Source organism: Parambassis ranga, chromosome 15 (genome assembly GCF_900634625.1).
Source record: "Parambassis ranga chromosome 15, fParRan2.1, whole genome shotgun sequence".
Taxonomy (NCBI): domain Eukaryota; kingdom Metazoa; phylum Chordata; class Actinopteri; family Ambassidae; genus Parambassis; species Parambassis ranga.
The window spans coordinates 462220-489290 of NC_041035.1; the positions used below are offsets into that span (position 1 = coordinate 462220).

Genomic DNA, 27071 nt, shown 5'->3' on the forward strand with positions numbered 1-27071 from the left:
TTATCTTGCTGAAACATGAGGTGATGTTCATGGATGTATGGCACAACAATGGGCCTCAGGAACTCATCACGGTATCTCTGTGCATTCAAAATGCCATCAATAAAATGCACCTGTGTTCTTCGTCCATAACAGATGCCTGCCCATACCATGACCCCACCACCACCATGGGCCACTCGATCCACAACATTGACATCAGCAAAGCGCTCACCCACACGACGCCACACACGCTGTCTGCCATCTGCCCTGAACAATGTAAACCGAGATTCATCCGTGAAGAGAACACCTCTCCAACGTGCTAGACGCCATCAAATGTGAGCATTTGCCCACTCAAGTCTGTTACGGCGACGATCTGGAGTCAGGTTAAGACCCCGATGAGGACGACGAGCATGCAGTTGAGCTTCCCTGAGACGGTTTCTGACAGTTTGTGCAGAAATTGTTTGGTTATGCAAACCAATTGTTTCAGCAGCTGTCTGAGTGGCTGGTCTCAGACGATCTCGGAGGTGAACCTGCTGGATGTGGAGGTCCTGGGCTGGTGTGGTTACTCGTGGTCTGCGGTTGTGAGGCCGGTTGGATGTACTGCCATATTCTCTGAAACGCCTTTGGAGACGGCTTATGGTGGAGAAATGAACATTCGATGCACGAGCAACAGATCTGGTTGACATTCCTGCTGTCAGCATGCCAATTGCACGCTCCCTCAATGCTTGTGGCATCTGTGGCATTTTGCTGTGAGACAAAACTGCACATTTCAGGGTGGCCTTTTATTGTGGGCAGTTTGAGGTACACCTGTGCACTAATCATGATGTCAGATCAGCATCTTGATGTGGCACACTTGTGAGGTGGGATGGATTATCTCAGCAAAGCAGAAGTGCTCACTATCACACATTTAGACAGATTTGTGAACAATGTTTGAGAGGAATGGTAATATTGTGTATCTGGAATGAAGTTTAGATCTTCAAGTCCATCTCATGAAACATGGGAGCAAAAACAAAAGTGTTGCGTTTATATTTTTGTTGAGTGTATATGTTATTGTATGTTATTTAGTTTTGTGACCATCTGCAGAAAAAGTTTTTCAGAAATACAACTGGTCCAAGGTTCTCATGGTTTTAGACTGGACCTCAGCGCTGCATTCAGTTCCATAGATCCCAGGGTTTTATTACACATCTTAGAACATATGATCACGATTAAAATAACTGCTTTCTGGACTAAACTATATTTCTCAGATAGATTTGAATTTGTTCATGTTAATGACGTCCCCTCTTTGCATTCAAGGGTTAATCATGGGGTCCCACAGGGGTCTGTTTCTTGGGCCAGTTCTCGATGCATGCCTAATCAGAAATTCGACACAAATCTTCATGGTAATGCTGTATTCAGCTGTATTTCTCAATGAAACCTGACAAGATCAATCACCTCGTCAAACTGCAGGCACACAAAGACCTGGATGACGTGAACTTTTTTGTTACTAAATTCAGACAAAGATTTTGTCATTGTTTTTAGGTGTAAACCTACTGCAAAGGTTTGATCCTAAATATTGAATCCATGCACTTGTTACTTGTAGGGTGGACTACTCAAATCCATTATAATCAGGATGTCCAAACTAATAAAACTAGTCACAGGGAGAAACTCCACAAAGAAAGCCTGCAGTCACATTCAAACCAGGAACTTTCTTGCTGTGAAGGTCTGCGAGGACTACCGCGTACTTCCCCCTGCGTTATGACTGTAAACGGTATGCATGTTGCCTGAATCTTGAGTTGATCTTGAGCTGATTTAACCCTCAGGCGTCATTGGGGACTTTTTTGTCCATTTGGGTAATTTTTGCCTCTTTACCTGGCCACCATTTTATCTGTGTTGGTGCATATGGCACAATTTTTTGTAACAAAGACTCTCTCTAGACACATTTTAGAATTCCAATTTAAATTTTTCAAATACATCACCAGAACATGGTGAAACAAATTTACTACCCTTTTGTGTCATTAGGGGACAAAAACGTCCACTTCCAAAAAACTGCTATAAAAAATTAACAGATTAATATTTTTTCTTCCTTTTTCTGCATAAATATGTTAAACAACTTCAGCCCTGCTCAAAACTACCAAACATTAAATCATTTTGAGGAATTTAATGGCTGATTTTAGTGGTGAACAGTAGAAAATGTCAAATTTAACTATTTTTTTCAAAAATGAAACCCTTACATCAAGAAATGCATGGTTATATGTTGTTATAGTTATGATATTAAAAAATGTGGTATTATAATAGGAGTTAATGGGACCTAAGTGGAAAATACCATTTTAAACTGCTGCTACACAAAAACTAATAATGCATCAAACTCAATATTTTGGCTGATCTTTGACCTGTCCATGACAGATATAAAAATAATGCCTCAGCCACCTAACTTTTGTTTTGTGGAAAATAACTCATTTTTTGTGTTTTCTTCATAAATAATTACTGTGACATCAAGTAATCAAACTGGCATTTAAAGGGTTAAATTCCTCAAAATGATTTAATGTTTGGTAGTTTTGAGCAGGGCTGAAGTTGTTTAACATATTTATGCAGAAAAAGGAAGAAAAAATATTAATCTGTTAATTTTTTATAGCAGTTTTTTGGAAGTGGACTTTTTTGTCCCCTAATGACACAAAAGGGTAGTAAATTAAAGTGATGCCTGAGGGTTAATTAAATACTGTTAGACCACTAATAAATATATAAATATATGTAGATGCATGATGAAATGTATGAGCAAGTAGGTGGCTGTTGAAGCCAAAATCAGACTGGTGATTTTGTCATGGTAGTTACTTTCCATCACACATGACTCACACATCTGCACAACTAACATTCCAACAGATTCTTGTTTAAATGACAGCAGTGTTTGAGGAGCCACTACCCATACACACCAGGTATACAGGGGAGCCTAAGATACACGACAAAGATGAGGGGGTAAAAGCAAGGTAGAATCCTGGGGGTGGCTGTCGGGCTAGCCTTGGCATTTCACAGTATTCAGGACAGTCATCACAAACAGACCTTGAGATGCTATTCAGTGGAACAACAACAGCATGGAAACAGAGGTGGGATGAGGTGGGGTGTATGTGTTGCCAGGTCTCTGTAAGTCTCTGTATTATCACATTTACAAAACTAAATCCCTCTGGTTTATGGTATGTAACCAATGCTATTCATATGTACAACAGTGACATACTGGGTTACTCTGTAATATACAGAGGCCAGTGAATCCAATTACAAAGCAACTTTGTCTGCTCAGACAGCAAAGGAAAACAATTTAACTTAGGATGCTGTCATTTTGTATTACAGCCATACAAGAAAATAGAGCAAGCTCTGTCCCACAAATGGAGGTTAATGTTACAAATTCAAGCATCATCTTCCAAATTCAAGCATCATCTTCCAAATTCAAGCATCATCTTCCAAATTCAAGCATCATCTTCCTAGTGTAGAAATTGTAAGATAAAGTTTCTAACACTTGTCGTCAATCCCTCTATTAAAAGTGGATATGTATTCGGAATTAATACTAGATATCAACACTAGGTGGCAGCACTTGGGCTGAAAGCTGCGTTGCTGCTTTCATCCCACCCCACCATAGTACCATCATCACAAGTCTCAGCTGTCATGAATACAGCGAGTTTTCTTTTCTTCACATTGAACCTGTGCAATATTATTATCAAGTTAAAAAATCAAATATAACTAATAATTCCCAAATCTGACGACCACACAGTGACTGGCCTTATTCTGCCTGCTAGTTGGTACAAAATCAAGTCATGTCTGAAGAAGAACCTGAAGAACTTGCAGCAGATGTATGTGCTGATGTCTGCCTCCTGCACATTCAGCCCTGACACCATACCCTCAATAAACCAAAGACCATTTCGACTAGTAAGAACACAACTAATCCCACATAGAGATAGAGACACACTGCTACCTGTAGCCACTGACAATGGCCATCATGCATTCTCAAAGTTCCTTAAATTTCTGCTACATCTCATCATATCTTTCTGTTAACTATCCAGATGATACCATATCTAAACAATTTTTACAGGCAGATAATACAGTTTATGGCTGATGTTGGGGAATGAGACCAATTACAGTATACTGTTACTGGGAAGTGATACTGAATGTTATGCTGTTGTTGAACCTATGATGTCAAACATCTGTGCCCCCAAAGCTGCTCCCTTGCTTGCTTTCCTAAGAACCTGGGCTTGAGACGATACAGCAAATATTTATGAAAGTATCTTCAACATGTGTAATAAGAAGAACAAAAATAAGATCACTAAATACAGATATCACAGGCTTTATCAACGGTCTACTAAAAGCCTTTTGGCATGGTGTTTTATTTTCTGCATGAAGAAGCTATGGAAGTTCTTGTAAAGGTGTACACATTTATGATATTATTATTACTCTTATTTACAGAAAAGATGCTAGGTCTGTTTTGCCAGTGGTGTCATTGGATTTTCCTAAGTGGGTGCTCTGACTTCACTGTTTAGCAGAGTCAGCACAGGAGACCTGGCTCCTGAGCAGGGAACAGAGAATGTCTTGTAATGAACTGACCGGTTATCAGGGGCCACCATTCTCTGTGGTGGACTGAAGAGTCGGGGAGATGCTGCGGTCTTTTTTTCTGCCCCAGAACAAATATTAACAGGAACCTGTGCTGCTGTGTGTGTGTGTGTGTGTGTGTGTAATCCACAATGACTAAGCTGAAGTGTGCACCCTGCAGTTTAGCTCTGTGTACAGCAGCATCTTGTTGCTGTATGTTTGGGTTATTCAGCATGAATACCACAAAAAACAAGCTAAGATTTACATATCGTAACAGAACAGACTCCAGTAAGTAAGAGGTAAACTAAACCCAAGTAAGCTCTTTGATTTCAGAAATGATGCTGTGAAGACACATTCTTGGTGACATGTAGCCAGACTTGGATGAAAAAGGATTTCCTTTCAGGACACAGCTAGAAGCATAACTGAGCTGGTGTGTGGGGCAGGAGAGGGTTTAATAGGTTTATCAGTGAGCTGACACCTGGTTTCCCAAAGGGTTTAATTAACCAGGCCACTGGTCAGTGAGAGGTAAGAAGCAGGTTTCCGTTATGAGGGGGCAGCAGGCTGAGGCATGGGCTGCTACTTCAGCCAGCAAATTGAAGAATTAATGATGTGAATAATGTGCCTGTACTCTTAGATCCCAGAACCACTGAAGCCTGGAGGAGCCATGGCACCATGCATACACCATACTGTATTTCCTATGAACACGTTTCCAAAGGTTTAAGTTTACAAATAAAACAGTAAATATGTCCACCTATGTATATGATAATAATGGAATGGAATGTCTGTCTATAAAAGATGATGCAGTGTTACTTCACAGTCATGTTAATAAAAAAGAACTGCATCCAGCTAACCTGGTGCCTAGTTGGGACCCTGCGTTTATCAGGAAAAATGCTGCCATCGTTCCATCAGAGTATCATTAGCCTAGCTTAGGCCCCCTGACAGGCTTTTTAAACCTGTCAGATCCGTATAAAGCAGAAACCTACAGCCTGACACTGCTGGGTTACCAAACAGAGCGCCTGAAACCTTCTTTATTGCATTACAAAATTACAAATATATCACAGAATCCTGCAGTAACCGAACATGCTTGTATTCAATAACAGTTTTAATTAAACAGAGACTGTATACATAGCAGGGAATTTTGTGGGATGGGACACCATCTGAGATATTTCCTACTGCAGCCAGATGGACAATCACCTGCCTCTCTGCTGGACTAGCAGGTGATGAAGCAGACACTGTTTAGGGCTCTGTCTTCTTGCATTGTATCAATGCTGTGAGTGACTGTAGGTGTGTGGCTGTTCACATGAGAAAGGAGGACCTGCTAAAACAAAGACTCTGCTTTTGTCTTTCAGCCTGTAGCCTTGGTCTACCTTCAAATAACCTGATCACACACATCTTGCCCAGTGGTGTGTTAACACTGAGATCTGTTGTCTCTACTGTGCACTGTTACAAACAAGAAAAAGCAGTAAAGGTCTTTGTTTGAACCATGCTGATTGTAGCTTAACAAAATAAATGTACACACACTGCAGCAAATGCTGAAAACAAGCAGTGGTGTAAAGTCAGACGAACATCAGCTGGTGCTACACCACATCTAGCTGTCTGCAGTCTGCCCCAGGAACATGACTGGATTAAGAAATATATAATAGCTCTAATATCAGCTGGGAACACCGTATTTACCAAAGCACCTATGAGTGTGTGTGTCAGTGCACATCCTTACCTCAACGTGGGATTGATGGCAACAGACCACACTCTGTCATACATGGGGATTGTGACAGTTGGGGTTGTTGACGTCAAGGTCCAAATCTAAAGTAAGAAAAGTCATGCATGAGAGAGGGTAAATCTCACTCAGAAAAAAGCTTTATGTTTAAGGGCTCTCACAAATGGATTGTCTGGGGAATAAAGAGCACCATGTACAACAGGCCGGTGCTGTCTGCAGCAGGCTAGCTGGTAGGCAAACAAATCTAACAAAACATGAAATGTACACACCATGGCAATTGGTGTAGCATTAACAAACTGAATTATAAAGGTGTTCTGACCCGGGCTGTCTGGTCCCTGGATCCACTAATGATGAGCGCCTCTTTGGAGTCTAGACAGTTAACCTCCTCCTTATGTCCTGATAGCTCCACCGCCATGTCTCTCCTCCTGCTCTGGACCAGGATCTTGCCGTCACTGACAGAAGCAAAGGGAAGGCGTCATAAGATGTGAGCTTCAGCTCCTCTCCAGTATGGGCTTTCCTTGGTGTTCTGATCATTACACAATACACACTGTCTTTACAAAGAAAAGTGTGTGGGCTACCTTCCACCACTGATGAGGCAAGAATCTGTGAGAACAAAGCGACAGACATCACCCTTGTGGCCTGAGTATACTTCAAAAGGGCTATGCTGGACTCTCCCAAGGTCTTGACGCAGATGGTACACTCCAATATCAGCTGCCTGAGACAGAAATAGTACATCTCCATCCAGCTGCAACCACGGCATAAGCCTGACAGAGCAGAGCACAGCTAACATCAACACAGTCACCTAGACACAGCTCAGCAACATGCAGACAATTGCACTGTGTTTATAATCCGGTTGTCACGTCAGCCTAAGCAACATGAATCCTTATATATAGCTAATAATCCACTCACTTGGTTTTCCATTTGAGGGCGACAGCCTTTCTGCAGGAGCCATGACACCAGTTTTGAGCTCGTCTCACTCTCTCCTTTAGCGGGATGTGAGGATATCTGCAATGACAGCATGTTTTAACATGATGGCTCATGTCGACACCCGCTCTCACAAAAAACGATCAATTATCTGTAGCTGCTACAATCCTGTAATCACAGCTCCATCACTTCTGTGTCAGCCTCCGCTCCTCCCACCCTGAGCACCGTCTATGCTAGCCCTGCACCAGCCTGGCCTCAAAGCACTGTATCGCTAACGCCCAACTTTGGAGACATTTGCAGCTTGAATCATTTTGTTAATCTTACACTTGAGTGTCAGCCATGTTTGCTTGACAAACACCCATCAGTACTGACTGTCTGCCCACTGATGAATAAGGCATAAGGATATGTAAACACTGACTGACAGATGTTCTGCCCTCAGTCTGTGAAGCTGTGAAAGCTGTCTGGCAGAGGTGCTAGTTTCTGTGAGTGGGTGTGGTGTGCATGAATAAGTGGGTGTGGGTTTAAACGTGGCCCAGAGAAGATGCTCCGGTCATCTGGCCACTCTTCAGGATTACCAACCTGGCTTTAACACAGAACATTAAGCAAAGAGATAAGTCATAAGTACATTCTGAGGGAGGTTGTTTGAGGTCTCGGGGCCACAAGCAGCTGTCGCTCATCCGAAACAGTAGCATATGCATTAACATGTGCTCATTGAGCATGTGCCAGAGAGGACAGAGAGCAGGAGGACACAGCGTGAAGCCATCTCACCGAGGATCCACGGGATGTGCCACCCTCAGCAGGACTGCCACTACCCCACCACCCGGCTCTGATTCAAACACAGACCAGGGTGAGTCTGACCTGGGTCTGAGTGAGCTCCGGGTCAGTCCCTCATGTTAGGATTCCTTCACCCCAGCAAGCCAAAAAGAGCTCCTATCCCTCTACCACCACATCACAGACACAGCTTGTTATCTGCAACATGTGCTGCAGTATGCACTCATCCTGCTCCATGAGTTAATGTAACAACGTTCAGTGACCACTGCTCAGCACCTGTCGGAGCTAACACTAAGCTAGTACACGACCGAGTGTGGCTCTTACATGTCTGTCCCATTACGAGTTATTCCGGTGTTTAAACGCTCTTTAGCAATCTTCCTCCACACCGCGTCCCGGTTTACAAAGCGGCGCATGCTTGTACACGCCTGAGAGAGGCGACTGAGAGACCTGCAGTCCAAATAAGACAACACGTGATAGAGGACATCCTCTGGCAGCTGGGACAGCAGCATGGTGGCCTCCCTGACGGCCTGTTCACGCACTATGCGCGGGTCCAGCCCGCTGGCTGGAAGAACCGTGTGTTTACTACAGTGGACAACACTCCATTTTCAGCGAGCAGCAAGAACAAAACAGGAAGCATGCCGGCCATGAACTGATGACGACAGAGCTACGTGCGCAGACGTCAGGACGTACGGTGCTGGGATTTGCTGTGAGTAATTTCCAGGGCCAGAGATGAAACCCTCTTGTATTTATTTTTAGATGGGACGAGACATACCTAAAATGTTATCACTTAGTAATGCAGCATGTCTAACAGAACTGGAGCAACTGTAATATTCCATTACTGTACCATCAAACCTATGATGATCATCTTTATAATCCCAAATGATCTATTCCCAGTCAAATCCAATCAACCCACACCATGAATCCCAAAATAAACAGAACGGATACACAGGCTGTGCTTATTAAAACTGTCTGCCCAGAAGCCTGTAGAATCCTTTAAATAAACAGCCTGTACTTTTCTCTGAGTTTCACAGTTATAAAGCAAAGTTCTCTAAAAACTAAAATCCAACTTCAGCATGCATATGCAGTGAAAGTTATGATGACCTTCTTTCATTCCATGTTTTTGTGTGAAAACATAATATTCTGATTGTAGTGAGTCTCAGTATTATTAACTTAAATGAACAACATGTTGCCATGATTTATTTAGCAAAGAATGAACTGCTTCCATAGGATCTAACAGTGTGAGCTGCAGCAGGTGCTGCTGATCATCAGTCCTTCAAGACAGCTGTCAGTCTTACAGGAGTGGACGTCCAGCTGATTCACTCCAAGATCAGAGCAATACACCTTTTTGAAGATTTACTGTTTACTGAGCATTTGATTTGCAGATTTGAACTTGTTAATGTCCAGTGACAGACTTGAGACAGATAACATTCATATCAAGGAGTTAATCATCCGAACACTAATTACAGAGTTTTCCATCAGTCCCTGTTCTGAGGCATCTCTAGCTCAGCCCTCCAACACTTTGTGGTTCTATTTGCATTTTATCTATAATTGGAGTGGAACGCTGATTTGTGCAGTCTGCCTTGAGGACTGAAGTGATCACTGGAGAAGAGACACATATGAGCATCTCATTTCCCTATAAGCCAGATTGTCTTTAGATGACATTATCATTGATCATTTATAGTTGGAGACTAAATTATTAGCCCCCTTTAAAAATGATTTTCAGATAGTTCCCAAGTGTTTAACACAGCAAAGAAACACAACGTTTTACCATAGTATTTGCCTTAAAAACTCAGTCAGACTTGCTGTTGTCTACAGAGCAGGAGAAGGTCTACAAGTCCAGAACTGTGCTTCAAGAACTGTGAGAGGTTTTATCAGGGAGCTCAGAGAGTCCAACAGAACAAGGCAGAGACAGGAAGAGAAACATGTGGAAGGTTCTGGAAAGAAAACTAGAGAGAGATGTGTCTAAAGAGCCGAGAACAGCTGCAGAGACGCTAGTGAAGGATTGAACCAAGTCTGGACCTGAAGGGTCAGAGAAGACCGTCACTAGAGTCCTGCACAGGAACGGACTGTCAGACCAAGAACACCTGCAGCAAAGACACAAAGTCAGACTGGAGACATCCTGGAGACTGATCACACATACTGGAAGAGTCATTTAGTCAGATGGAACCAAACCAGAGCTCCTTGGTCACAGAGATGTGGTCTTCTTGGAGAAGGAAACAAGAGGTGCATAACCCAAAGAGCACAGTTCCCTTCTAGAGATAACGTACCTCAGGAGAGACTGGCCTGCATAAAGCCCGACTCAAGTCCAAATAAGAATCTGTGGAGTGAACTTAAGAGGTAAAATAATTTAAACTTCCTAAATAAAATGAGTATGTTTGGACGTGTGTGTTAATGGTTCTTTATTAAACAGAAGCAGCAAATATTTAAAAATGAATTACATTTTCATAGGGGAGCATTGTATACATCCATACATGACTAAATGATTGTTCTCATTTAAATCTAAAATGGACACATGGAACAAATGCACTTATATATTACCTCCTTTCCACCTGCTTGTTTATTAAAAGTGTGAGTGTAGGATTCGGTCTGAAGATACATCTGTACCTCGTACCTATAATGGATGGCTTAATAGCCAGTTTCCATCGCTGGTCATCTCGTTCCTCTGGCTTACACATACCTCATTAAATCTGGCTCAGACTCAGCCTCCCAGCCTGAACACATAGGTTTGCCCATACTCAGCTCAGTTGTAGGTCACCACTCTGAAGATGTTGATGATGCACTATTATCAACACCCAGAGCCTGTATTCTTATTATTCTTATTATTCTTAGTATAGGTGTGGTGTCACATCCATCCATCTTCTGAACCCACTTGGTCCTGCAGTGTAAGGTCACGGGGGGCTGGAGCCTATCCCAGCTATCCAGGGTGAGAGGCAGGGTACAGCCTGGACAGGTCAACAGTCCATCACAGGGCAACATGCAGACAAACCACCATTCACACTCACACCTATGGGCAAGTCAGTATCACCAGTTGACCTAACAAGCACGTCTAACGAGAACATGCAAACTCCACACAGAAAGGCCTCAGTCAGACTTGAACCAAGCACCTATAAAAAGGTTGTGTTTTGTGTCGATGGTATTCATCAGAGCGAGTTCAGATCAGGCTGACGACAGTCTTAAATCCCAAAGGATGCTGTATTTTGAAATGTTTTTGTAAAACACCATGGCATCAAATGATTTGTCAAGTCAGCCTCTGCTGCTTTATTGTTGTTGTTGTTGTTGTCTCTGTTACTGTGAAAAGTGTGTCTCACTGTGGAAGAGGCTATAACTTAACGTCTTATATGTTCGTTAAAAGTCAGAATCTGAAGCTCTTAAACAGGAAGTCTCCCTCATATGACTTAATCTGATTTTCATTAAAATCACGTCAAATTCTGTTTAACTATATGACATGACTACTGTGTGTGCTCTACCGCCAACTTGTGGACGCTGGACGTACTGCAGGTCCCTGTTTCATCACAATAAACATCACGTGTTACATTATTACCTGAATAAATGGCACCATTGTCACCACTCCATTTGTTAGCTCTTCTGCTAACTAGAGCTAATTAGCTTAATTTGAGGGATAAACACTAGCCATAGATTTTTCATGGACATGTGCTCATCTTGTTTAATGTCTCAGCATAAATTCATGATCCCTTAAATGGCGTATGATGCAGGTAATCCTTTGATTGACTGTAACTGGCTGACACTCACAGTTATGAAGGTGAGGCATCATGTTATAAACTCCCCAGTGTTGGGTCATTGTATCGTTTTTGATTTGTTTGCTGTCTTCATACCTGCACAGATGAGACAAAAAGCTTATCTTCAGATTATTATGATTAAAAAAATGAGTAAACAAATACCAGAGCCCATTCCCTTCTGTTCTGCTGAGCCTATATTTGCGTCTGGACTAGCTATCTAACGTGTGATGTTCACAGATACTGTGGGACCTGAGGCCTGTTAGTTGCTAAATTGCCAAAGATGTGTTACGGTCATATAACTAACAAAAGCAGATTGACCTTATTTTGTGAGGCACTTAACCATTTAGCATCAGTGGCATAAATTTGTGCTTACTCACATCATGAGGGTCTTAAGGGCCTTCAGTTACAGGGGATCCCTGTAGTGCTTTGATCAGCTGAGCACATCCACACATCAGTGTAATATGTAAATGCTTTTTTCTTTTTAAAGATGAGTCCCTTTTTGAAAGCTGTGCAATCAAAGGCCATGTCCCCAACACTGGGTCGTCGAAGAAAATCATTTATGGTTGGCTTTCCAGCTGAACTGTCATGGGTGAAAGGAAGTGAAGAGGTCGGGAGGAGGGAAGTGGGGAGCGGGAGTTGTGGGGGTGTTTCAAGGGGGTGTGGGGGGTCTCCCCCCTTTGATCTTTTTTAGGGCAGCATGAGGGAGAGGGGCTCTGCCTGAGCTGGCAAACACATTTAGCTGTAATTGTTCGGATCAGTTGGACATTCTGTTTGGGAAACGCATGGACAAATAAAGGTTTACAGCTCCAACTGGAAAAGTCAACAGGTCTGCATACAAGGACCATACATCAGCAATGAAACTGCTGAACTGGAGTCCAGCCTGGTCTGACTGGTGGCTGTTGCTAACAATGCTGCTTGGGCCTTAAAGGATGCCTGTTATTTGTCATAGAGAATTGAGTGCCTCTTAACTTCCTTTTAGTCTCTTATATAGCATTTTATAAAAAATGATCATACTTGTCAGTTCTTTTACAGCCTGTAAAATGGTCCTGCTCAGGTGCTGTGAGGTTCTTTTTATCATTTCCTCTGGTGTAATGGGTTTAGTAGGGTTAGTGTAATGCCTCGAGTGGTTTCAGATTGTTGTAACATTATAAAATAATAAAATATGTAATGAGTATATATAAAAATATGTATATGAGGCAAAGTCATCTAAAGTTAACAAGATCCCATGATTTCTTTATTTGTGGGCTGGATTTTGGTTTTGCAGAGTGAAGAGCAGTGACTGGAAGTTGTGAGTTTTTAAATGTGGGCATCCTTTGTTTTAAACTGTGCGACTGAAATGTGCTTGGGAATACCTAGTCTCCTGTTACTTGCACTGTTCCACAGCCTCAACGGAGCTGGTCGGGAAAATAAAATGCTTCTTACACAAATGTTTTATCTGGGGTTGATAATAATACAAAAACACAAGAACTCATACAGAGAGACGTGTCACCAGACAGAGCAAACTAGACAGCCTTCTAGCAGTGGTGCAGTTCTCTGGGGTCAGAACACAACCAGACTGATCATACCCTCGATAATCAGGAAACCAATCCTTGATGTTGATGCTGGTCGAGTGGTTGTTCGCAAACATAAGATCAGCAGTTCAATCCCCTTACCCTAACCCAGCGGTGTGTGTGACAGCTTACATATGAAGTAGTATAAAGCACTTTGAGTATAAAGGGCAATATGAATACATACTGTTATTCTGACCTCCTTGTTCCTGTCATCGCTCCTTCATGACCATGAATGTATGTGATGTTTAGCACACATTGTCGCCTTTTCCCTTATCTGCCATGGCCAGGGCAGGGCTAATACAGAAAGACACATACCGACAAACAACCAAACTCTGACTCACACAAGTCAGCGTAGAGTCACCGAGTCACCTAACATGTATATCTGGAATGTGGGAGGAAGCCGGAGCACCCTGAAAAAAAAAACCTAAGCACATCTGTAGGTAGAGCAGTGATCCTGTAACCAACAGGTTGGCAGTTCAATCCCCGCTCTGGCTGCAGATGTGTCCCTGGGCAAGACACCAAGGTGCTTGAGTAGGCAGAAAAGAAACCACCCAGAAAAAAGCTACAGATATGGATGCTATGAGGCTGATGCAGTATGTGGTTCCACACTGCTGAATACATATGAGGGATACAGCTGATCCCAGAACCTTTCACTAGGCGGCTCACAGCACATAGCAGACAAGAGCTCCAGTATTTTAGTAACAGTATTCTAATGTACATTTATTATACATTTTAAATAAATATTCCATCCTTAAAATTATTTTACACATCCTCAAATAAAAATAAATTTATATATGTATAAAAACAGACATTCAGAGGGCAACAAGGACACAGAGGGTGAGGCAGTGGGGTGTGAGGGGTTACATTTGTACACATCAAGACACCACAGTCAGAACAGGGAACCTGTGAGTATAGCTGCCACGTTGATTTCAGATACTGTTAAATATCTCTTTGATCTAGGTAAGAAAGCTACTGATGATCCCATGCTGCATCCTCCTCTGCAGCGTGAGCACTGTGTGCAGCACGTGTGTCTCTGAATGCAGCGCTCCTCTAGCAGTGCGATCAATCAGGGCCTTTCAAGTCTCAGCGAGCGAGCAGCGAGCTAGAGTCCAAAACATGACTCCACTGTTTAACGGACATACAACAAAAACACAGCACTACAATGGCCCAGATAAACCGGACATGACATGTCTCATGTGCATCTGACAAACAATTGTTTCCCTTTGTTTAGGCTTTATACAAGTCAGTAGGCTACTAAAAGTCTGGAGTACAAAAATAGATTTCTCACGTTGTATGTACATCTTTTTCACTTAGAGAAAAATAAACACAAACTACTGTTTAGTATAAAAATGTCTCCAGAGCTTCTTTGGAGAGGAGTGTGTTGGCTGCTGGTTATTCAGTTAATCTCTAAGTATCTCCTCTATCTGCCTTTCTGTCCTCCCCCCCTCAGCGATCGGATGAGTACCGCGTGCGTTTAGTCCTTTGACTGAAAGGGTAGTGGATGAAGTCAAAAGGCCGGTGGTGGCTTGGGTGGGCTGGTTGCAGCCCCTTTGGCATCCTCTTCATGAAATGGACCTCACGCTGGTGCTGGCGTGTCCGTGAGCCTTTCCGAGGCCGTCCACGTCGCGTGAAGGCCATGTACCAGTCCTCGTAGCGGGCATTCCTCAGCGCCGTGTAGTTGTTCTCTAGAACGATCTCGGTAAAGATACAGTCACGACCCTGTCCGTTTTTCTGCAGAGACACAAACCAAACGCAGTGTTACAGGAATGTTTGCAAATGGGAAATATCAGATGTATAAAGACTTTCCTGTGCAGCATGTCATACTTGCAGCATATGCTACAGCCATTACAGATCAGAGAGAGGGGGATGACAGTAAGCAATGACTCTTCCCCCTTCAGAGGACTTCCAGCAGTCCTTGTGGGTCAGGAGCTGCAGGACAGGTCCTCCTGCCATAAAGTCTTAATCAGCCCCTAAAGCCCCTTTCACACCGGACAAAAACACACTAACACCCACTGGCTTTTATCCAGTGGGAAAAGGAACACTCTGCACATTTGGAACAACTCTGCTCCGAAATATTCCTGCTGATTCTGGAAATTAAATAATGTGTGTCTCCCTCTGAGGGGCAGTGCTATGACACATCTCAGCTCCATCTATAACTGCAGGAACTTTATCTTATTCAATGTTTGTTCCTTCAAGCGGGACTCACGTCATCATGTTAAGTTTAAAGAGAAAAGGTAATGTGATCTTTTTTAGACCTCTGTATGTGCAGTAGGAGATGTGAGGGCAAAGCTGGTCAATAAGAGGTGTTATCAAATAAAAAGTCACACCTTCCATCAGGGAGGAAATGCACAGTAACAGCATTTAGACCTGTGCAGTCTGGGCCTCCTGTGACAAGCTCCTCATTTTTAGACAAATGGTGTGTTAAAAATAGACATGATTCACCCATGCACACACAAACATCTAAAAGACATACTGTTGTATTTGTTTCCTTGTCACTGCACACACACACACACTGGTGCTAAGGTAGGCTGTGACTGGGCCTGTAGCTTAGGGCAGATGGTGTTCAAGGCAGGGTGCTGGGTGGGTGGAGGGCAGTGTGTGTGGGGTGGTATAGTGAGGCTGGCAGCTCTGTTTATTAGCTGTCACAGTGAGATGGGCACTGAGATATCCTTAGCCTCTAATGCACACACACACGTCTAATACACCTGACTGCTTCATAGTAGAAAGTCATAATAATACGTAGGTTATTTTTTTGTATATAAATCTCAACTATGTGATGTTTTGCTTAGCTCACTAAACATCTTGTTGGCCTGTGCAGCCACAGTAGGCTCAGCAGCCTTGTGCCTCCTCACCTTCCCGATGAGCTTCCCCCTCTTGTTCATGCAGATGTAGAAGCCCGTCTCAGCCCCCTTGATGCGCACTCGGCTCCCAAACGTGTCTGTTTCCACGATGAGCTTGGCTACAGAAAAGAAATAAGAGGAGCTTTTTAGTATGTAACATCAAAAAAAATCTTAACATGAAAATCACACACACACCTATGCAGACCAGTCCTGAGCAGTTAAAAATGAAATGATAAAACCACATGTCCACTGGCAGGCTCATTTAAAACACTATTTCAAATAAATCATAACACATTTATCTTCATATCTTTATATCCGGGGACGTCCTGACACGAGAAATACAGATATTCACTGGGTTTAAAGAGCTATGAGCAAGTTATTGTTACGTTTGAACTTAAGATAATATTCTTCTGTTTGCACTTTCCATGGTTATAAATCCAGAGCAAAGAAAATAACCTTTACTAGATTCCTGTAACTCATCAAACACACACACTCTCTTTTATCTCCTTTGATATAAAAAGACTGTATTATTTATGATATTTATTTTATTTATTATTATTGTTTGCATGCAGATGTTTACAGTCTGTAACAAGCACACTGTGTGTCTATGCAGCGGACAGAGAAGCTCTGAAGGTGGAGGTGGGGGGGGCAGAAGCTGTGCAGGAAATGTTCAAGAAGCAGAAGTAGGATGACTTCTAATGGCTCTTCCAGACATGCAGGATCTCTGGAGGATCACCTCTAGCATTATCTACAACCTAGCAGCCTCTGAGCCTTTTCTGCTCCAACTACAGCCGGATCACAGGCGGTGCACAGAACGGCCGCACTCAGCAGACAGGCTTTGATGGAGGCACTCCCTCTGGGAATTTTAGCATCTTGAAACCAAACAGAAAGAAGCAGGCCTCTGGGTGATTTCATTCATACATCGTCAGATGATGTAGTCTGCTTGATGGTTTTAACTCTTTAACGAGTCATTTAGTTGGACTGCTCTAACACAGTAGCCTGGAGTCATAACATGAAGGATTGGCGGCTATAATTTAATAAAACTAAACAAAAAAAGTTCTTTTACTAACACTATAACGCTGCAGTGTCAGAATGAAGATTAGACACATGTATTCGGATCGATGCAGAGAGAGGAATTAGGACTGAAGCCAAGTTTACAGGAAGAAAAACCAGTCGGCTCCTGCGCGGGTTGAGAAAGGGGAAAGTTGGGTTCATTACTCTCGTCATCTTACCGTGCACGTCTCCGTCCTCGGCCATGGCGTTGATCTTCTTGTTGGGCAGAACCTGCACGTGCTTGCCGCTGGTCCGGCTGTACAGCTGGTAGATCCGGATCAGTCTGCGGCTGACGCGGTCCGTCACTTTGCTCTGCTCGCTTACATGCTGCGTGAAATTAGGCGGGGACTGATTGGTTACCTGTCAGAAATTAGATGCATCACAATCATCAGTACGTGTTCCTTGTGTATTTACTGATAGTTTTGCGGGTTGAATATCTGCACGTCACTTCACTTATTTGAATATAATATGGCATTGTAATAACGGCCTCTTATTGTTGTTCTCTCTCTGTGACAAGTCTTACAAGTTCCAGAGGAGCTGCTGCCAAATGAAATTAACAGTTTCCAAAAAGACGCACGGTGTGATTACAGGTTCCGCGCACAGGAGAATGTCCGCCGCAGCGCGCAGAGAACCAAAAACAAACACCTACCTATCGTTTTCACTTTAACACGACACATCTAAGTCTGTATCCTCTTTTTTTCCGGTTCATATTCAGCTGTGATAGAATGAGTGGGAAAAGTTGGACGTCGGTTACTTTGAGCCCCACGACATTTTTCACAGGGCTCGCAAGCATTTCCCCTGCCCGGCCATGCGCCTGTGCCAGCGCGTCCTGTGCCAGGGCCGGTATGTTCACCAGCAACCTGCCGGCAGGCCGCACGCCCGCTGCCCGGCGCGCAGCGGGCGCCATCCGATACTGTTGTCTCACATAATGTTATGATGATCCCTCACCTTTCTTCCTCTCGCCCTACCGTATGACACACCATTCTAAAGGCATGGAACTGATTTTACATTTTAGCAGCAAAAACATTATATTATAGTATTATAGGAGAAACGGAAGCAGTGACATACCTGAGCGTAGTAGCAAAACGCAACTAGGTGTAGAAACCTGCAGAGAAAAAGAATATGCGTTAAGTTAAGCAATAAGTATGCATGAAGAGTGAAGGGGGTACAGAGAGCACTCACATATAGCTGAGTCTGGATGGGTTGGGTCGCATGTTGGATGGATGAAGCGCTGGCTCCTAACTCTGACCAGGATCCCAGCAATAAAACACAAGTCCAGAGATTTCACTGAAATCCACCAAATGGTCAGAGGTGCTGACAGAGAGGCGCATGCAGAACGCACATTTCAGACCGGTGCCACTCCTGAGAGCTGGCTGATTAATCAATTTCTCATTAAGTGAAACTGACTGTTCTGCGCAAAGTCTAAGTGCACTTGCAAAAATGGATCTTCTTCTTTAAACAAACTTCCCCGGCTGTCGGACTATTCCTCTGGACTGTAGTCCTTGCGGCCCTCAGGTGTGTGAGCAGGCTGTGTTGGAGACTAGCTCGGGGTGGCTCGATGCTGCGGCTCCGCTTGATCAGACTGCAGACAGGACGCTCCGTCTCTCCTCCCTGCTCCCATCCCACACTGCTCCCTTGTCAGCCTTTCGCTCAGCGCTCACACACCCCCAGTTAAAATGGCAGCTGATCTGCTAAGAACAAGCCCCCTTTCCCTGTAGAACAAAAGTGGACACCCCCAGCCCGCTCTCCCTCCCTCCCCCTTCTTTTAAAGCATCTCTTTACCTGCAGCTCCGCACTTTGTGGCGAGAAGTGAGGAGGAGGAGGCTGCGCCGCGCAGCGAGCTGCCTCAGGAGCAAAATAAGCACATCTCAGCATGATGGGACAAAGTCTGAAAGTCCTAATGAGGATCAGCAGAAACTGGATGAGCCCATCTTCTCTGTGCTCATCCAGTCTGGGGACGGGCTTCGGCTCTTCTCATCAGATCTGCGCAGCTTTGTGTATTGATGGAGCCAAGTGTGAGACATATTAAAAGGATTACAGGCGATTAACGATTTTAAAACACCCCCTCCTGTCACTTTACAGAGCGGCCTCTTCACGCACTGAAGGCTAAGCTCCACTCGGGACAAACCTCTAATAGATTCATTCATGACTTGTGACATAACAATACAAAATCTAGAAAGCAAAGGATTTGAGGAACGTCTTATTCCAAGAGGACAGGAGCGGGGTCTGTCCCTATAAGGGCCTTATTAATTAACAAACTGCGCCCTGCACTAGGCTACAAACAGCAGTCAGACTTTATTGATTGATGTGACCATTAATTAGCCCCTTAGTATCGACCACACTGAAACTCAGCTGATTAATACACATTATTAAAGGTGACGTTATAACCAGTGAGGACATCAAAGCAGTCTGCTGACTCTGAGCAGGAGGTGTGGGTCAGTTACACACACGCTTTATTTCTGGTTTCAAAGACGCATGCACTGGGACACGTCCTTTCTGAGCCATGTCTCATACTATCAGACACGGTAAGGTGTTTCAGTGCAGGACTGTTATTTGTGTTTTTGCCACCAGTGGGCGCTCCGGGGATGTTAGGGAGAGCCCGTTTCCTCTGAGAGCGTCACCGAGTCACTTCATTTTTATCTGCTCCACTGACAGACTTCGTGTTATCAGATGGTTTGTTTTCTTCTGTCCCTCCCTTCCATTAACACATCTGTTGTGTTGTGTGTTTGTGTGGCTAACTACATGTGTGTGAGGATACACATCAAACATGTACCGTGACATGATGGTGTTCAGTATGTCACAGGGTCACTGTGAGAGTGCCACTGTTTGGCTAAAAAATGGAATGAAATTTCTCTCTCCCTCTCTGTGTGTGTGTTGGTGTGTGTGTGTGTGTAATGAGCAGCAGGTAGCTGCCATTTAGTACCCTGGCTCAGGGCCTGGCTGCCCTCCCCTTAACCCCAGGAGCCCCACATCCATCAGCAGCCCTGCAGGGGGCAAACACCCTTACTCCCTTCCCCCTGCTCCTACTCTCACTCTGCTCCTTTACTCATACACACAGTTATGAAAGACATATTGTTACATATAAAAGGGAATCATGGCTCGACACTCTTCATGACCAGTCATGATTATTAAATTAATTAGGCTCAATATACAACTCAAGTGAGGCTTAACACATGTAAAAAGTCATGCTTTTGAGTGTCTCACCACAACCAACATGTTTGAGTAGGGATACAAATGATATATATTGTGCTGATATCAGGTAATGGCTGTCAAATTATGTGTGTAATTATGTCGAAGAACATCAAATCCTTCCAGTGGTTAGAACTTGTAGTGTTCAAGGAACATAGTTTGGCTCCTCCTAACATGACCAAAACAAAGCTATCAGTAACAATGCCATTAGTTTCTGACACCTAAAAGCTCCACTCTGCTGACAAACACTGTGTTGTTGATAACACTGTATATATCTATTCAGCTTTTATGGCATACATTTCAGTGTGCTACCATTGGTTGATGAGACCGCTCTGACTAATGGTGAAGATGGGGCCATACCCACCCATACTGCACTGCTGCAAGTGGTGACACTTTCTCACATTAGTGGCAACAGTCTCTGTCTCTCCCCTCATAGAAGATGTTTCATCCTCCACATCTGGCTCCACAGCAGCAATCAAGCTCTTCCTTATATAAGCCATTTTGATTGATTTTGATTTCATTTCTGGAACTTACAATCATACTTTAGAAGTGAGCTATGTTCTCTATTGTAATAGAAAATATACTTTTTGTAAAGACAAGTAAATGAATACACAACACATTAATTTAAAATCATAGCATGGACCTAGAACCCCTGCTGGCTGCAGGGATGAGTGCATCAGCTAAAGTGTGTCCTGTCGCTCTGAATGAGAAACAACCAGCCAGGCTATTGGAAGCCAGTTGTAATCATGTAAGAAGGCAAGAGAAGTGTCCCGATCCAATCAGCACATGGACCATCTTTGACATGAGTTTAGACTCACGCAAATCTGTAAATCTCTACATTTTTAGAGATGCAGTAGCATTAGAGATCTACTTGTCATGCCTCCCTGGCTAAATGCAGTCAGTGCTCCAGCTAGCTGCCTGGGAACAGCTTACTCTCATATCCTGCTGAAATTTACTACTGGCTCCGACTTCTCTGGTGGCTAAACAAGGTACATGCAAATGGCTTTGTACATACACTGGACAGCAGCCCATCTCTTGGTTGAGAGGTGGGGTTATCCCGGGACAGGGTCACAATGTATCGCAAGGCTAAGTTTGTACGTTTCTAATTTTATTTAACACCACCAGAGCACTGAGTGAAATTGTCCAGACTTTTTTGCTGTTGTAGCTAGTTCCCAGAGGCCACAGAAAGAATTGGTGACTCTTTCATGTACTTATTGGTCAGCCACAGACGCTGCTACAGACATGGACATCAGTGCAGGGCAGTGTCAAAATATTCTCATTATAATTTGTGGACACAGCAGTTGGATTAAAGACAGAAAATAACTACATCAATGAATCCATGCCTGACAGCGGGCCTGTCTCTATTCTTGTTGTACAACATCCAAATACAAAGCTCGAAGCCCATAGCAAAGGCAAATAGGGATGCTGGGTGGACATTGCTACTGCAGAAGGCCTCTAAAAAGAGGAAGAAGACAAAGCACTTCTGAGGTCTAAAGTCACTGTAATGAAGAATGGGGAGACACTTAAGGACCACTTCTCTGTGGTTCTTACAGCACGTTCTCTCACTGGTTCAACAACAAGCAGAACTGTTGTATGGAGATACAAATAAAGAGAAAACAAATGTAAATTAAAAACCAATGCAGAAAATTAAGAAAATTAAAGGTTATAATATGTTGTTTGTGATTCCACATAGGTGATAGTATAGCTGAAGACCACATTAGTGATTCCCTGACACAGACTCATTCAATGGCACACCTAGTCTCATAGATTTCAGATATATAGTATTCATATATAATGAGTTATTAAATTTTTTGGTTGTAAAACCATGATGGGAGACAACCAATCCACCAGACTAACCAGGGAGGTCTCACTCTCAGCCAGATACGGTTGTTGGTGAATCATCCACCACTCAACTCTAATTCTGTCTGGCTCTGAGTTTGTAAGCGCATTGAGCCAAATGCAGTGTGAAATGTGAAGCTTTCATATTTTGACCATTGTTGCTCCACAACAATATTTCAAAATGTGCCAACTGGGGGAAGCGATAGAACAAAGCTTGGTTTAACTAGAGATTACCGACATCATGCCTGGTTAGTGGTTCATTGTTTTGATAAGCCTATCCAGTCTCAGTGAAATATGGATGCAGTTTAATGTATAGCATTGTGAGCAGTCTGACACATCATTTCCGTGACAGCCAGCAACAACCTTAACCAATGTTTTAATGCCCAACAATTGTGCATGAAAAAATGTGATTTCATCACATGATTATTTTACATGATGGAATGAGCGCCTACATACTGCATTCATCTATCCATTCTACAAACTGCTTAGTCCATCAGGCTCGTTGCAACAACAGGGGGAGAGGGGACACCCAGACCTCCCTGTGTCCAGGAACTTCCTCCAGCTCCTCCTGGGGGATACCCAGCCACTCCCAGGGCAGCCCGGAGATGTAATTCCTCCAGTGGGTCCTGGGCTGGCCTCAGGGTCTCCATCCATATGCCTGGTAGACTACTAAAGGGGGATGGCCTGGGGAAAATTTTATTCAAATTGTATTTCTTAGAATTTAGTTTCTTTATTAGGAGATAATCATGAGCATTTTTACTCTCTGTCAGTGTGGCATGACATTGACATTAGAGTGACCACTGAGAACAACCTCAGGTGACTGCAGTCTTTGCATTCCTGGGAGGACAACCACCAAATGGACTTGGTGCTGAGTGAAGCAGCATGTGTGTCATCTCTAACAGACGGACTACACACACAAATATGTGCACCTCTTGACACATTCCTTTGGTTAGATTGGCTCTAAAAGGAATGCTGCCAAATTGTAAGTTCCCGCTGTGTATTGTGGCATGGTGTGATTTAAAACTTTACAGTGGTATCTATGAAAAGGATTAAACCCCCAAATCCAGTGTGTGGTTTACAAGCCATACATGTTCACTTCTCTGATTACTTTTAATTTGATTTTAAAACAGAAACTAATGCTAGAAGGTAGAAATGCAAGGTCCTGAGACAGAAGAGGCCAAACTCAGGAGGAGGTTTGTGTGAGAGTGAAAAGGGAGGTTTGGAAAAAGTGTAAGAAAAAAATTGAAAAAGCAGAGTGCAGGACTTCTTTCAAAGAAGACAAGTGAGACATGGCATCATGTTCAGAGTGGTTATGTTTCTTTCAGCCGCACTCTTCAAAGGGCCTTCAGTCTTAATGGCTTTACCATACGCCGGACTGGGGAGTTAAAGGAGCGCAGTGCTACACAGTACCTGTAGAACTGGAGGAGGTAGTAGCTAGCATACCAAACAGGGCTTAGCAGGTAGCTCCAGCATGGCATGCTGACTGGTATATAGCGAGGATGATGCTGCAATAGTGGTGTAAGAACGTGTGTTTAAAAATGTGCAATGAAAATGGGCCTGCTGCTAGTGTCCCTGGAGGAAAGAGATGCACGTGACCCCTTAGCCGTGTACACACCGTACTGACTTGATGCTAGTGTTCTAGCATTTCTAGCGTCTCTTCACTGGCTCCCAGTGGACTCAAGAATACACTTCAAGATCCTTCTTCTAACCTACAAGGCTCTTCATGGACTTGGTCCATTGTATCTGCAGGACCTGATTGTACCATATGTTCCTAATAGGACACTCAGATCTCTGAGTGCAGGTTTACTAGTAGTTCCTAGGATTCATAAAAGTAGAATGGGAGGACGAGCTTTCAGCTATCAGGCACCGCTATTATGGAACCAGTTACCAATCTGGGTCCGAGAGGCAGACACTGTCTCCACCTTTAAGACTAGACTTAAAACTTTTCTGTTTAGTAAGGCGTACAGTTAGCCTTAGACCTAGTGCGTAGCACAGCTATGCTGCTCTAGGCCTACGCTGTCAGGGACACAAACATGATCCACTGAGCAGGTTCCCTCTCACCCTCTAACCTCTCCTTTTCTCTCCTTAGTCTGGCTCACACTGGTCTCAAGACCTGGATGATGACCTGCAGTCCGGCCCGTGAACTCTCTCTAGGCCTACGTTGTCGGGGAGCACAAACATGATCCTCTCTCTCTCTCTCTCTCTCTCTCTCCTTCATCCTCTCTCTCTCTCTCTCTCTCTCTCTCTCTCTCTCTCCTTCATCCTCTCTCTCTCTCTCTCTCTCTCTCCCTCATCCTCTCTGACTAGCAGCAGGACTGGTTCCCCCTTAAGTTGACGGGTCCTGCTCAAGGTTTCTTCCTCTTAAAGGGAGTTTTTCCTTGCCACAGTGCTCTTAGGGGGGTTCCTGTGAAGCGCTTTGAGACAATGTCTGATTGTAATATGCGCTATATAAATAAAACTGAATAGAATTGAATTGAATAAGGATAGGATACAAACCATCATTCAACAGTTATCCCCCTATATCAAGGAGACTTCATAAAAACATTTGCAGATTAGAAAATGTAAATGTATTAACTCGACTTCTCGACTTATAATTATTGTGATGCATCTAACACAGACAGGCTCCACACAGACAGGCTCCGGGGTCATTGGAGAGGTCAGATCATACATGTTTGTATTTGAACCACCTCAAAGTGATGAATACTGTCATCTTCAAATGATTAAAAATAGACATCACCCACAGGTTTCTGAAGAGCCGTTTTGAGTCTGTATGGGAGGCCCAACCATTATAACTGACCTGCAAGCTTGGCACCATCCCAGTCACCTAAAGTCCCAACATAGGCAGAGATGGAACTTGTGGAGCCGAGGTCGCTGGGCAGTGCTGAAGCAGGAAGTAAAAGTCTGGGAAATGTTAATCTTCTTCCCAAAGATTTGACAACAAATACAAATTGCGACTAAGAGTCAATATTTCCAGAAGGAGGTAAAAGAAATCTTTGGGTTCTTTTCATAAATGCTCCTCATTTACCCTCTGGTCCCATGATGCTTTCCCACAATGTCAAGGTACAGACTTAAGACTTCATTTTTTGACTGGTCAGCTATAGACAGTTCTTTTTCTTCTCACCTTATTAGGTCACCAGGCCATATTTAGGAAGTGCTGAAGTGAGAGTGGAATGCTCTGCGGTGGGACGGATGCCTGGAAGGTGCAGGTGGTACGTGGGGCATTAGGGCTGGAGAACCAAAGGCTGTCAGTCAGATTATTATCTCTGCTCTGCCTTACCGGTGACAGAAGAGGTCACCCATATCAGAAAAGTCTCACACACACAGCCTCTGTTACAGACACCTTCTTATTTGTATTTTTTTTCCAGTGGGTCTGCGCAAACTGAAGACAGGTTTATACTCCTGTATGACTACAACAGGCTTAGATTGAGACAGTTTGTATGTTGAGGATTATGAACTTCTTAAATTAGTTACTGTGTGTCAGGGTGGCTGTGTGAACACTGAATGACCTGCAACCAGAGAACTGTGTAATTTAGGACAATATGTAAATGAATCAGTATGTTAAAAATGGAAACCCTTTTCTGGCATTTGATAAAAACATGTAAGCTAAGGCTTGAGTATCACTAATGTCCTGGAGTGAAATCCAGCATCAGTGTTATATACTACAATCTTCAACTGGTGTTAAAGTGAAGATGTTCTTAGATGGTACTGGGAGAGAGTCTGTCTCCACCACCCACCCTGTTCTAATCTGGACACTGAACCTTCATCACCTTTCCTTAACATGTCGTGGGACCCTGCATGTGTTTGCGCTTATCAGTAGACTGAAATAAATACTAGGGTTAAGGAGCTCAGCTGACCTAACCAGCACGACCTGTCTGATCTGACCGTTACTGAGGGACAGGATTGTTGGATGTATTTCTCTTTGAACATTGGAAGACTCACAAATCTCTGACCAGGCTAAGCCTTGCTTATCAGTTTGTCCAGTTCAGTTCTGAAGTCAATTTACAATCAGAATTCTCTCTAGGTTCTTTTAGGAACTGTAGAGCTTGAGCCCAGAGTAAGTTAAGGTGACAGTGACCAGTTAAAACCACATAGGCTAACAATGTACACCTCATGGTAGAGCAGGTCAGTGGGCAGGAGCCACAACACCAGCATAGACACAGCTACAGTTTGCTTTCTTACCTTCAGGCAACCTAAGTTTGTTTCGTCATGTTTAATTAGTCACCATAAACATAATCATTTAGAGGATGTAATGAAAGTCTTAGATGCTAGTTCTTTACATGGAGAAGTATGACACGACTATATAATTAGAGATGCTGACTTGCTTGAAAGCCTTTAGGCTTTTGTAGTGGGAATTATTCCATTTCTCTTTTGATTCTTACTTTCTCAGAACCTAGAAAGCTTTTTCTCTTTTTTAAATTAAACAGGATGCATGCATTTTTAAAAAGAAAAAGCTCTGTCTTAGTTGGGCTGGCCATACATACAATTTTAAACATTTACATTTATAATGTATTATCATTTTAAATATTCGTTTGCTTGCATCGCCAATATTGTTTCCAAGGTAGCTGGACACGTAAATAGCAGCTGTGTCCTCCCACATTACATTGGAAAACTGGAAAAACAGGAAGAACTGACAGTCAGTATCTCGTCCACCATTAGGCCACACAGCCTGTGATACATACTCTGTACTTACAGTAGGAAAATCATTATTAACTTGACAATATCTTATTGTTGTTGTTGTTGTTTGTCATGTGTCTTTGCCATCCTCATGGAGAACTGAGACTGTGAGTTAGTGGGTTATGGGTTAGTACAGTAAGCCAAATGTTTTGGTTCTCTCAGTGTGTGTGTGTGTCTTCGTTTGTGTATGTTGGGGGTGGGAATGGAGCTGAACCAGCCATACATCTAATGTGAGACAAACTGCTTCTTTGGCAGG

The 27071-nt window shown here is 43.3% G+C and overlaps 2 protein-coding genes across 2 annotated transcripts in view; both read right to left on the reverse strand.

Annotated features, from left to right (window-relative positions):
• fbxw4 (F-box and WD repeat domain containing 4) overlaps positions 1-8582 on the reverse strand; it is a 36451-nt gene extending 27869 nt beyond the window's left edge. Inside the window, exons 1-5 of the mRNA XM_028423233.1 lie at positions 8258-8582; positions 7148-7243; positions 6817-7002; positions 6558-6690; positions 6239-6324 (exon numbers count right to left, since the gene is read on the reverse strand). Coding sequence (XP_028279034.1) covers positions 6239-6324; positions 6558-6690; positions 6817-7002; positions 7148-7243; positions 8258-8442 — 686 coding nt within the window. The 5' untranslated portion in view covers positions 8443-8582. The remainder of the gene's footprint in view (positions 1-6238; positions 6325-6557; positions 6691-6816; positions 7003-7147; positions 7244-8257) is intronic.
• A 6084-nt stretch (positions 8583-14666) lies between these two features.
• fgf8a (fibroblast growth factor 8a) lies at positions 14667-18327 on the reverse strand. Its single transcript, XM_028423487.1, has 5 exons — positions 18296-18327; positions 18182-18218; positions 17293-17473; positions 16073-16179; positions 14667-14951 (listed from the first exon to the last, which is right to left on the reverse strand). Exons 1-5 carry the CDS (start codon positions 18325-18327, stop codon positions 14667-14669), a joined length of 642 nt encoding a protein of 213 aa, XP_028279288.1.
• Positions 18328-27071: the final 8744 nt, after the last annotated feature.

Bases quoted from the DNA above. Each gene is read 5' to 3' on its own strand.
- fgf8a (XM_028423487.1), bottom strand. From the start codon at position 18,327: ATGCGACCCAACCCATCCAGACTCAGCTATAT. The intron at 18,219-18,295 runs GTGAGTGCTCTC...TTTTCTCTGCAG, and splicing joins CCATCCAGACTCAGCTATAT to GTTTCTACACCTAGTTGCGT. The intron at 16,180-17,292 runs GTAAGATGACGA...TCTTTTCTGTAG, and splicing joins CGAGGACGGAGACGTGCACG to CCAAGCTCATCGTGGAAACA.